At 38.7% G+C, this 12,339-nt stretch overlaps 1 protein-coding gene across 7 annotated transcripts in view; it reads right to left on the bottom strand.

The window, feature by feature from the left end:
- LOC123683474 (extensin-like) overlaps window positions 1-12,339 on the bottom strand; it is a 151,134-nt gene that overhangs the window by 10,103 nt on the left and 128,692 nt on the right. For all 7 annotated transcript variants that reach the window (XM_045622544.1, XM_045622545.1, XM_045622547.1 and 4 more), the window contains 3 exons: window positions 2,482-2,752; window positions 1,638-2,082; window positions 104-546 (listed from right to left, as the gene is read on the bottom strand). In XM_045622544.1, the coding sequence (XP_045478500.1) occupies window positions 104-546; window positions 1,638-2,082; window positions 2,482-2,752 (1,159 nt within the window). The remainder of the gene's footprint in view (window positions 1-103; window positions 547-1,637; window positions 2,083-2,481; window positions 2,753-12,339) is intronic.

Below are 12,339 nucleotides of genomic sequence, written 5' to 3'. Positions count from 1 at the left end.
AATATAACAAAACTAAGACAACGAAAAAATATGAAAGTTAATTAATAAAAATACAACAAACTTTAAAGAAATAAAAACAAGAGAGACACAAAGATATACTTACTCGTTTGAAATAAATTCTCCGCAGAGAAGGGGTTACTCTGGGGCGGCTGGGCGGTGGGCTGCACGGGCGCCGCATGTGGGCTGGCGGTAGAAACCGGGGGCAGAGGGGCGGCGAACATGGGCGCCGGAAAACCAGGGTGTAGCGGCGGCGTGGGCCTGGGCGGAAGGGGCGCCGAGCTGGGTTGGGGGGCGGGCATTGCCGCCGGCGGCGTCGGGACGGGAGCCGTCGAGCTCCAGGGTTTACTAAGGACTAGACTAGAAGACACTGTGGTGGGCGGCGGACAACTCTGAGGCAGTACTGGCTGCTGTTGCGACATAGGTGGCAGTTGCTGTGGCTGTTGTTGCTGCTGCTGCTGTTGTTGTTGGTGTTGCTGATGTTGTTGCTGTGGCTGCTGCTGTTGTTGTTGGGGAGTTGTACTTCCGCGACTTAGACTGCTCACATTGCTGAAAAGTGAATGTTACTTTAGATATATCGTCAAATCGAAAAGATGCGGGCGGCAAGGTTGATGACTATGATACGTGATACCATTTTCTTGCATCAAGGATTGTATAACTTCTCATTGAATAAAGACGATCGTATTGTATCATTATCGCATGCATTGTTGATAAACTTTTTTCAATTGTAAACATTGTTATTTGTATTTAGATGCAAGGTATGAATGAGGAAGTATTTTACTATTGTTAGGTTCGGGATATATGTGACTCTTGTTGAGTACATCTAAAAACAACACTTCAGGCTCATGGGCGCCTGCAGAAATTTTTCTCAGGGGGGGCAAAATGAAAATTATTGAAAAACGATGAGACGTCCATGATTGTCATTGAAAACCGGAAAATTGTTGAGAATCCATAACTTTCCTTTTTTCCATGCCCTTTGGATTGAGAAAGTAATATTGAGGGTGTTCTGCTGAAAAATGAGGCAATCAAAATCTCAGGGGGGGCCATGGCCCCCCCTGGCATACGACCAAGTATGGACATTAAAATAGTCACTTATCATCAAATTCACTTTCATCTCAAAGTCAAATCTTCTTATGAAGATTAAGGAAGTTTCATGACTCAAGTATGGCGAGAATTGCGAATGAGGGCATCCCGCAAACTAGGAGACCTATGGGTAGACCAGTTTAAAGATAGAGACTCCTGAATTTCAGTATCTCCCGGAAGGGATGTTCAAGTTAGAATAATAGCTTATAACAAGAAGAAGGAGAAAAAAAAAGGGGAAGAAGAAGAAGGAGGAGAAAAAGAAGAAGAAAAAAGAGGAGAAGAATAATAGGTGTAGGAATAGCTTAAAGCTAAACCTTACCTTATCAGATGTACCAGTTATGTACAAATAAAGACCAGTTATTATTATTAATAAGATTACGAAGAAGAATAAGATGAACAAGAAAAATAATAATAAAAGAAAGAAAAGGAATAAGAAAAGAAGAAAATATTGAAAAATTTCGATATGGATCTTCCTTTAAGAGAATGAAATATTGTCCATTGAATTCTTCATTGTGTTGTGTATACTAAAATATATTTTATGATAAAAAAAAACTCACCTGTAACTCTCCCGTTCTCTGATACCGGGACTCGGCTGCGCCCGGACGGGCGTCGGCGTTCTCCTCATCGCCGACGCCGTGCTGGTCGCCACCGTCGTGACGGCGGAGGAAGTGGGCGCCGAAGCTGAGGCGGCGGTCGGTACTGACGCCGCCGTCGCCGAGGCGGTCGACGCGTACGGCTGATGCACCGAGTAGGGAGCGTACATCGGCTGGTACGTCGGCACCTGGTGGTACTGCTTTCCACCCGTGCCGGGCGCCGCGGCGGCGTTCGCCGACGTCCCGACGGCCGGGCTGTCCGTGCGCATGCCCTGTCCTGGGCCAGACGACGGGTCGAGGGCGGCAGGGTGCAATGCCAAGGGGGCGGCCGCTTGTTGCGGCATGGTCACCGGTATGCTTACGGGCGGCATGCTGGTCACCGAGGTGGGCGTCATACAAGGTATCGAATCTGTGGAAATTAAGTAATAAGGTTATAAAAAGAAAACTTCATAAAAAAAACATTAGTGAGAAATAAAAAAAAAAATGAAACTAGCTTCAACTGAAACTTTACAATTTGCACGATATATTTCAATGAAAATGCTAAATAAGCAACATATTCATATCATGTTGTCATGGATTATTCATAAAACAAACACATTCTCAATAGAAAAAAGTATCGCTATTGTTATACTTTAGTACGTTCAAATATAAGACGGAGCAATATAAACTAAGTAAATCGGAAGGTTTGCGCATAGGGCAACTGTTATTGGACAAATGGTCAGGAATTCGGGACCAGGAGATGTGACAACATAGTTGTCAAAACGAGTGGTTATTTTAACTTAAGAGAGAATTATGGCTTGAAACTTACCTTGGGGCGGCTTGTGGAGAACTGTCGTCGTGACGGGGGTGGGCGTCGAGGCGACCGGTACCGTAGCCGACGATATGGCCACGGGCGGATGAACGGGCGGCAGTTGAGCTGGAGCGGGCGATGGTGCGGGCAAGTTGGGCGGCGTGGGCGCCGGCACTGGCGATCCGTTCAGGCCATTGCTGAGGGGCAGGCTGGGCGGTAGGGCGCCGGGAAACTCGTGTTTTCTCGAGGCCGGGGCCGAGCCGAATATCACCGAACTGGCATCGGAACCCTGAAAGAAAAAGGTATTATATTTACATCAATCAATCAACATAGCAAAAAAAAAAGAAAATATAAAGTTGACTAAACAACGAACGATGAAAAGATTAACTTATATTGCAGAAGGATCGAAAAACTTTTTTCCGATTGACAGAAGCTATTGATTCTGCAGACACAATCAATCAGCAAAGTATTACTTTTCCTGCCTAGGCACCAAAGTGAATAAAACATTAGACATTTTCTGACATTCAATATTTTTTTGCCAACTTCTTTATTTCTGGAGGATTAAGTACTTCTTAGTAGTTATCACTGTCCATAATATAAATACATATATCCGATATTTTCCCAAAAAACTGTCAGATATTTCATAAGTTGTCAAACTATAATTAACAATTTCGTTTTGAGTTTATCACTACAAGAAAAATAAAAAGATTGTGGTAATTGTAATAATTTGTAAATACAATATCCTTTATGCATCATTATAAACAATCGAAGGAAAACTTAAATGTTTAACTCAGCAGCAAAGTAGGTTGACTGCCTTTTCTGAATTCCTATCAGCTATCACGGCACGAACTATCAGCCACGGCAGTCAATCTACTACTTTGCTGCCTAATAAAACAAATAACTATTTTCATAGTTGTTGTTTTCAATATTTCTTATATTTCTTATGAAGAGAGTCAGTCACAATGCAAATAAACCAAATCTCACAATATTTTTCTCATCATATGGATCTTTCCAGAGAATAGAGGCATTGCTTTCTGCACCAACAGGTTTCCTAGAGAAGAAGACTTTAAGAGGAAATCGAATGTCCATTGGACATGGAAAGACTCCATAATTAAGTGTAAATTGTTATTATCTTCAATTCTTCAAAGCAGTTTTTTCGTGATAAAAACTGAACGATTCTGCAAAACTATACAAAAGCGTTTGTTCAGTCCTTGATGTTATAACCTTGGTTGAAACCCGTAATAACCACAATTCAATAGGAGGGTAATAACTAAAATGCCGTCAGTAGAATTTGCATTTTATCGATTCCGAAGGAATTTTCACAGTGCTGAAACCTTCGATTTGGTAACCCACGTTTTTTATTCATCTAAGAAGGCGTAATGATCTTTTCAAAAGGTAAGTTTTGCAAACGGGAAATGCGAGGACATTCTCCGAGTTTTCCAATAAAATAAAGTCTAACTAACATCGTTTAGTCTCTTTCACAATAAGCTTGAGAGTAGTAATAAAAGACAATAACCTTGAATTGCCACTAAATGTTTATCACACGTGAAGATCGTAAAGGACTTGAATTGGCTCCATTATCTTGCATTCTAGACATAACATTTCATTCTTGAACGAATGGTAAGCAGAAAAATTCGAACTCAACCACCACATTCAAGGCAGCACGTATTTTGGTAGACTACAAATGAGCTCTTCTTGACTGTATCTCCACTCGATAAGGACAAGGTAAAATTAAGTTTTTGGAGTAAGGTATAATTTTTTATTTGAACTAAATTCTATGTATAGGAACACGAAAAAAACTATAAAGCGTCATGCAACTGGCTCTACAAGACCGTTTTGCTATAAAGACACTGGAGCATAATTTGTTTGTTTTCGTTTTGCATCTCGACTCCCAGTGGTAGGTAAAATTGACGTATCTCAGAAGCTTGAAACTTTAGGGAATGTGGATTTGTAAAGGTGTTCCTCATCTCCACTTCAGACACATCATTGTTAATTTTCTACCCAGTACCCAATGATCGGACACTTCTCTGTACCAAAAAAATTTCTTTTCTGGCGCGGGGCTCGAACCCTCGACCATCTGCTTATGAATTCGGGTCCCTACCCAATGGATCAACCACCCAATAAAAATTAGTTCAAGACTCTTAGTTTTCCATTCCATTAAGCCTAAAGTACACTTATTAAACGTGTAAGAAGCATCCAAACCCATCACAATACATCCCCGATCACCTGTATCATCCGAATCAACTTCCCAAATGGAAAATTCACCCCTAAATAGGGGTAGTCGGATCCGATTGTTTTAATCCGTTCAATCCCCGTCTCTTTTCGATCGGATTCCGGGCTGGTTTCCGGAAAGAAGACGCGAGAGCGACGGAGACGGAAAGACCATAAACCGCCCTCGCCACGTCATCCAGTCGGGGTCCCTAAGGGTGTGATTACAAAGCTTGTTAAGCAGCTTTCGCGACCAAGTTCGCAATTAATACAGCTCCATCCGCACCTTAATGATTCATTAAAGTGCAATTAACTATGAGCTTTATGTGCCGTTCGATAGGGGGCGCAGGGCCGTAATGGCGAGATAAGGGGGCGAGAATTGGTGTCGAGGGGTTTCTTTTTTTATCTTGGAGATAACGGTGAATGGAAGTGGAACACTGGGGAATGCTTCTTCGGTAGAAAATTGAGGTTTTGTTATGGATTATCGTTGAAACGTCACATTTCAAATCTTTCATTTGAAAAAAAAAATATTTAAAAATGAAGAAAAAATAGAAGCATTTAAAATTTGAAGATTTCTCGTTGATATTGCACAATATGGCAACAAACAAATCTGTTAAATTTCATATCATATTTTGCATTGAATTGTTTGAACATACAAAAGTGGAATTTTAATATATTCAATTTGCGAATGAATATCCAAAATAATTTTGGTATTTTTTTCTCTTTTTCGCGAAAGAATTGATGATATGGTTATCCCTATAAAGCACTGATGTTTTTCGAAAATATTCGTAAAAATACCATTCTAAGAGACAAAACTCTAATTTCGCGAAGATTCGTAAAGTACCTTTTGACGAAAGTTGAAACTATTGTAATATTCCTAACTTCTACTGATCTTTAATCGTTCTAGCAACACCGTACATTATTTTAGTCCCTCCCGAGAATGTCACGTGGTAGTGTTCCCTCTACTACCTTTCTCACTAGGTTCTCCAGTGCAGATTCATTTTGACTCTGTGCGGAAATCGCTTGATCGTTTCTTTTGATTCTTGGAAGGAACCTTCGTTTGACAGTTTGAAATGAACTCACTGATTCTTTTCACAAAAAAAGTTTTTGTGAAGGTTGATAGGTTCAAAAATTGAAAGAATCGATTAAGCGATTTCTGAATAGGATTTAAATGAATTTGCATTAAAATATCAAGTTTGAAAGGTGTAGATTTCTGATACCTGCAAATGCTTAAATGTTAGCAGACTTCAGTGCGACCCCAAACTGGCTCCATTTAAATTATCTAATCGCTTAACACCCCCACCAACCCTCGTACTGATTTATTACGCGATCCGTTCAAGGAAAATTAGCGGAGATTCCCGATAGCCTTAATTCGATTTCGGGCGCTCATCCTCAGAGATAATTGAAGCGACGTCGAACCCCCGACGTCCCGCATCGTTCCCCATGAGCCGGAGAGACAACCGACGACGTGCAACCCCTCTCCCCACCCTTCTACTACTACTAACAACACCGCCCGTTTGATCCCCGTGGTAGACGTCTACCGCATCCCGTAGTCAGGGCCGTGCAGAACATTTGGGGATCTATCCTTGTATGCAGAAATTTTCATGACTCTCTGAAAATGCCCATTTCATTCGAAGAATTTGAAAGTCTGTATTTACAGAATTTGAACAAAAATCTGTTTTACAAAATTCTGTATTACAGAATTTTGAGGAAGAACTGCTTTCCTTACTGAAAATTATGTAATTGCAGAATTTATATCCGTTCAACAAAATTCTGTATATGAGAATTGCCCGCAAAAATGCCCATTTCATTTAAAGAATTTGACAGTCTGTATTTACAGAATTTGAACAAAAATTCGTTTTACAAAATTCTGTATTACAGAATTTTGGGGAAGAACTGTTTTCCTTACTGAAAATAATTTAGAATTTATACAAAAAAATATCCATTTTAATAAAATTCTGTATGCGAGAATTTTGACTCATTCATACTAAAAGAGTGGTTTTAACGTCTGTGTGTTAATATATGAAATTAATATCCCGGCTGGCCGGCTATCAGATAATTTTCTCAATTCTGGAAAAAGTACCTCCTCGAGCGGGACTCGGCACTCATTCATACTCATATCAATTAGCGCAAAATTCTGTATAAAGAATTTCGACAAGAGAAATGTGTTTTTTCAAAATCCTGTATTACAGATTTCTGAGAAAAAACTGCTGAACGCTCTGATAATAATGCGTTAACAGAAGCTTGACAAAATCTATATTGATAGCTTTCAGTAGAAAATTCTCTATTCATAGAATTTCGACTTAAAATCTGTTTTTACAAAATTCTGTATTACAGAATTGTGATAAAAAACTGCTCTATTTACAGAATTTAGAAGGAAAAACCTGAATCTACACAATTTTTTATGAATAGTGTATTAGCGGCAATTTGAAAAAGTCTGTATATCGAAATTTTTTGAGTGGTAAATCTGTATTAACATAAGTAATTGTGAGAGAAAGTGCTGCATCCAACTGAATTTACTAGACAAAATGCATTTTATACAGAATCTGAAGACTTCGATTTATCATCATTCATCGGGAAAACCTCTGTGTATTTATTCATGAAAAAACTGCCGTATAAGCGATAAATAACCCTTTTAGGTCCTAGGCGGTCTTGAAACTGTACCGGAACTGCATAATGCTTGGAGGCTGTATCGATTGCAGCGCGTTTTTAATTGCGCAAAGATAGTCTGTGCGGCAGTAAGAGTTGCAGAAGAGATGATTTTCCACAATATTCACGTCGCGAAATGTTATAATGCATTACAAAAACTACAAACGTTACAGAAATTTTCAACGCGCCAAACGGAATAATATCCATTAATGTGAATAATTAATGGCAATTAGACTGAAATCATAAATGATAATATCGCAAATTGCAGAGAAACGTGGATTTTTTGTTGATAATTTCCTGCAATAAATTACACATCACTGAGTAACTAGGCTAATCAAGCAGATATAATGCAAACAATTCACTTTAGTTTTTAAATCTCGATATCGAAAGTGAACATTTTACCATAAACTTGGTTAAGTAAGATGAAACCAAAAATATATGGCAGATCAAATATATATATATATTTTTTTAAATTCCATAATATAAAGAAATAGGAGGAAGATGAGAAGAGGAAATCTTCCCTTCCTTTGATAAAAAAATATATTCAAGTAGGTACCTAGTTTTTTTTAGCTTGATATAAGTAGGGAAAGTTTTACAAATGAAGTTTTCGATAAACCACATAAGGAATAAAATTAGTGTTATCCGAGTTTCGATTGAGGTCGATAACTGATATATTTTGGTTTGTTATCATCAATAATGAACTTTTGGAAACCAAAGAAAAATTCAATAAATTTTCCAGTTCGCGGTCAAGAATCCAGTAGAAATATTTCAAAACTTTTTTGTGTTTTTATACTATTATAAAAACATTTTATGATTTTCCATCTTCCCCAATAAAAATACCATCTTTATCATTCAACAATCTGCACAGTCAATTTACACGTCCTTCGTTGCCTCAATTATTCATACAACCTATAATTAAAACCAACATAAAACTCGCAACAGCAGGAAAAAATAATAACTCATTTTTTTCACCGCTCCACAGCGTTCCATTGTCGCTAATGATCATTTTAAATGAGGGAACACGCTCAATTATCGAGTTCTTCGATCAATCAATTACTCTATTTTGATAGACGATATTCAGTTATTAATTACGTTTTTTCCTCGAGCTCGACAAGATGGAATTTTTTTTCAACATGGAGGAGAATGCGGTTACACATACGTATCGAATTATGCTGTGGAACTTAGAATACAGTTAATTAAGAAATAATTGGTCGATTATTGATGTAGCAACAAAGTAATTGGATAGAGACGCAAAAAATCAGTTCTTTAGTATCTCGACTAGTTTGAATGGAGATATCGACATGATTTTTCGTCGTATTGAATCGAAAATGGTAGATTGTATACACGATTCGATAATGATAGCTATTATTCTTCAGGATTGGTTAGTCAATAAGTAACGGGCCCAGCCATTTCCATACACTTTTTTTTTCGTTAGTGTTTTCATCTGGGACTTATCGACTGAAGAATTAACTGGTAGATACTTAAAAACTTCCACATTGCTGTTTTCCTCAAATTCTCTTGTAAAGAGTTGAAAAAACTCAACGGCATTATTTTATACAGTACTTTTAATCTAGGTACTCAGTGTAGATGGCGACACAAATACACCTTATACAGAAAAGGTATTAAGAAGTAAGAGCTTTGGAGTAAGTGTATCAGGTGACTACATTGACGAATTAGGTTAAACTTTTCTGGTTAGGCGAGCGACATATTAAGTGAAGTGTCAGGTGAGTTAGATGATGTTGTTACCATTATGGGGGTTCTTTTTCAATTTTTATCCATCTCAATTCAAAAACTACTAATAGTGACACGGGTTTACGAGATTGACATTCAAACAAACTTCACAATGGCTCCTTCCAACTAAGCCTAAATCAAAAAATTAAGGCGATGTTGTCAATTCTAATGTGGGTTCTGGGATTCTTTAACACCTCCCTTGCCCTTACAAGCCACCAGAGGTGTTTTCTCGGTGCCACATTCGCACAATTCATTCTCGCCTTTCCAGTTGTTCATTCGAGCCATTCGACAATCGCAACGTTGAGCACTCAACACTCGTCTGGCACGAGTGGTGCTCCAGTGGAAGAGAGAGACTTGTGCTCGCCTACCTCAATCCACGCTCACGGCGGATATCAACAAACGTTAAAGGTTCAAGGGTCCTCTTCTCCCGACCACCTTCAGCTACTGACGTTAACGATGTTTTTTTTAATGAAGAGAGAAACTGAGAACGACCGCCCTCCCCTCCCAAGATGTTCTCCATTCGGTTTGACGAACCACTTTTGTTCTAACGCGAAGTTAACGAGGTCCTCTCGCGCCAACTCCACGGTCATTTATCATGACGGGAAAGAATTTTCTCCGCTTTCCCAACGACTCATAATTGATTTTCTTTTGATTATATCGCCACTCCGTTGAACTGGCTGGGGTGGGGGAGTAGAGGGAACGCGCAAAAATTAGAGGCTGCGATTGAGATGATTGGAGATGTTAATAGGTAGGTACACTCTTCACTACGGTGGTGTGGATGGTGCATAAGGTAGGTACCACTAGGTTGATGATTCTACAATGATACCACGATGAAGTATCGTAATTTCCTAAGAGAAGGAGCGCTGAAATATTGGTTGGAAAGCAATTACCAAAATATAATGAATACCGGCATCATCTTGTGGAAAATATTTTCACATAATCATCTGGAAGAATAGTAGAGAATTTTCAAACGATTATAGCCTTTTTGTAATAAATAATAACTCATTGATTTGGTTGCATGAAGAAGTAGACTAGCAATAGTATTTTATTGAACGTCTTCAAATGAGATTCAATGTTGGGGTATTGAAGAGGCTGTGTATATCAACAGCTCGAAGAATCGGCAGAACACAATTTTCACCAATCTTTATTGGAAGTAAAATCTGTTATCAACTTCCTGAGACATTCAATACTGAGATAAAAGGATACCAAAACTTGTTAGATACTATTCAAAGCCTAAAACGCATTTTATAATTTGAAATAGTTCTGCACGCAAGTCACTTTTAGAAAGAGTTCGAAATTATCCGCAAACAACATTATCATCATATCAACCGCACAAATCGAAGAATCGACAAACAGCACAAATAGGAGTGGGCCAAGATGAGAACCCTGAGGCACACCGACATCGACTTGACCGGAATCAACCAAAGATTCAAAAATAGAAATTGAGAAAACCTAGCTGAATTTGTTACACAGATACAGGATTAGTTGCTTAAGGCTTAAGTGCTGTATCCATATATGCCCAAATTCCCTTCGCATTACACCTATCTTGTTTCGTTTCTCAGTGACGTACTCTTTCCTTCGTGATTTGATCGACAAAACGAATTCTAATTCGAACTTAACCCAGCATAACAAGTTAAACATAATTCATAATTTCCATCACAACCTAACGTACGCTCTAGATGAATAACCCAACATCAAATCCCACACGTAATTGCGGCCGAAGGCAATTCGACCCCCCCCTCCTCTCGAATCCCCCGGAATCAAACCGAGGGTTGCCAAATTAACTCCATCGTTTTCGCAATAATGCGGCATCACGACTGCCAACATTAACAACCGCCGTCGGGTTACCGCCACCCATCGTAACACGTGGAAAGTAACCGATCCCGATTGTTCGTACCAGGCGAAAGGGGTTGTTTTGTCAACAGCGTCTCGCTTGACGTGAAGCGCTCAAAAGGGACGTCTGGCGTCGGGTCGGCCCGAGTCCCCGGGGGCGAGGGCTTCATTAGTTTTCATTAGGGAGGGGGCCTTGGCGATAATGCTCGACGCTCATGTTTTATTTAGGACGGGAGCCGTGCAGTGGCGGATTACGGGGGGATCGATTAACGCGGGTAATTTGATAGGGTTAACTCTGTGCTTTATTGTTTACTCCTATCTCTCATAGCTTATCTTGAATTGTTGTGGTCCGGTCGAATATAAGACGGAGCAATATAAACTCAGCAAATCGCATGGTTTGCGCAACGGAATGTGAATATCTATTGTGAATTGATGATTTGTATATCCATTTCACAGAAGAGTAAGAATGAAAATCTATAGCTTTACTTGTTGCGATATATTCGATGTTTTGTGATATTTTAATTGTAGATCAATATTGAGTACGAACTGTAAGGATTGTTCTTAATTTGTCTCTGGTCGGACAGTTCCTTCTCTATTCGAAGATTCTCCTATTGATGTGTGAATATTGTGCCGTCTTATATTAGTTATATAGTTTTCAGTTTTCTACCGATTAACGCTTTACATCTGAACATTATCAGAATATCAACATAATATTGTGTATTGAATTATTTCTGATTAGTTAACTCAAGAGCCACTGGAACCTATGCTGTGAATTATATGAACAAACATTCCCATTAAGGTGAAGTGCAAAAAATGTTGTTATCTCATGAACCACACCTGTATCATTATCATATTAAGAGATAGAGTCCACTCCATAGAAGGTTGAAAGATCGTTTAATAGTTTGTGTAAGTGCTTAGGAAACTTATTGAATTTCCCTATCATACTCCAAAAATAACTTAAAAAAGAATGTTGATATTACAAGAGCAGCCTAAGTGACTCAAACAAATAAAACTATAAAAAAGAACAGCCTTTATCATATAATCTGCTACATATCTTCGGCAGATTAATATCTGTTAACGTTGGTTTGTTCTCAAAAGCAATTTAGTGGACTAGCTGTATGGTTTGGGTATTAGAAAATACCTTAAATAGTTGAAACAAACACTGGACGTTACACTAATAGCGTATTCGACTGACTGGACCAATGCAAATTAATTCGAATTTTTGTAGAGCTAAATGACATATTTAGTTCGAATTAATTCGCACTAGTGTAGCCAGTCGAATACGCTATAAATTTATATTGCAGTAACAATAACAAATATACAATGTTATGTTAGATCGATACTAGCAAATGGAGAACATAAATTGTAAGTTTGGAGCATTGAGTGCAAGAGGCTGATTTGCTTCATACAACCCGGTTTTAACGAGTCTTGATCATCCCCTTCCAGTCTCACTCT

Source organism: Harmonia axyridis, chromosome 6, assembly GCF_914767665.1.
Source record: "Harmonia axyridis chromosome 6, icHarAxyr1.1, whole genome shotgun sequence".
Classification (NCBI taxonomy): domain Eukaryota; kingdom Metazoa; phylum Arthropoda; class Insecta; order Coleoptera; family Coccinellidae; genus Harmonia; species Harmonia axyridis.
Note: the sequence above shows the minus strand (reverse complement) of the source record. Positions and strands in the feature narration are given on the sequence as shown.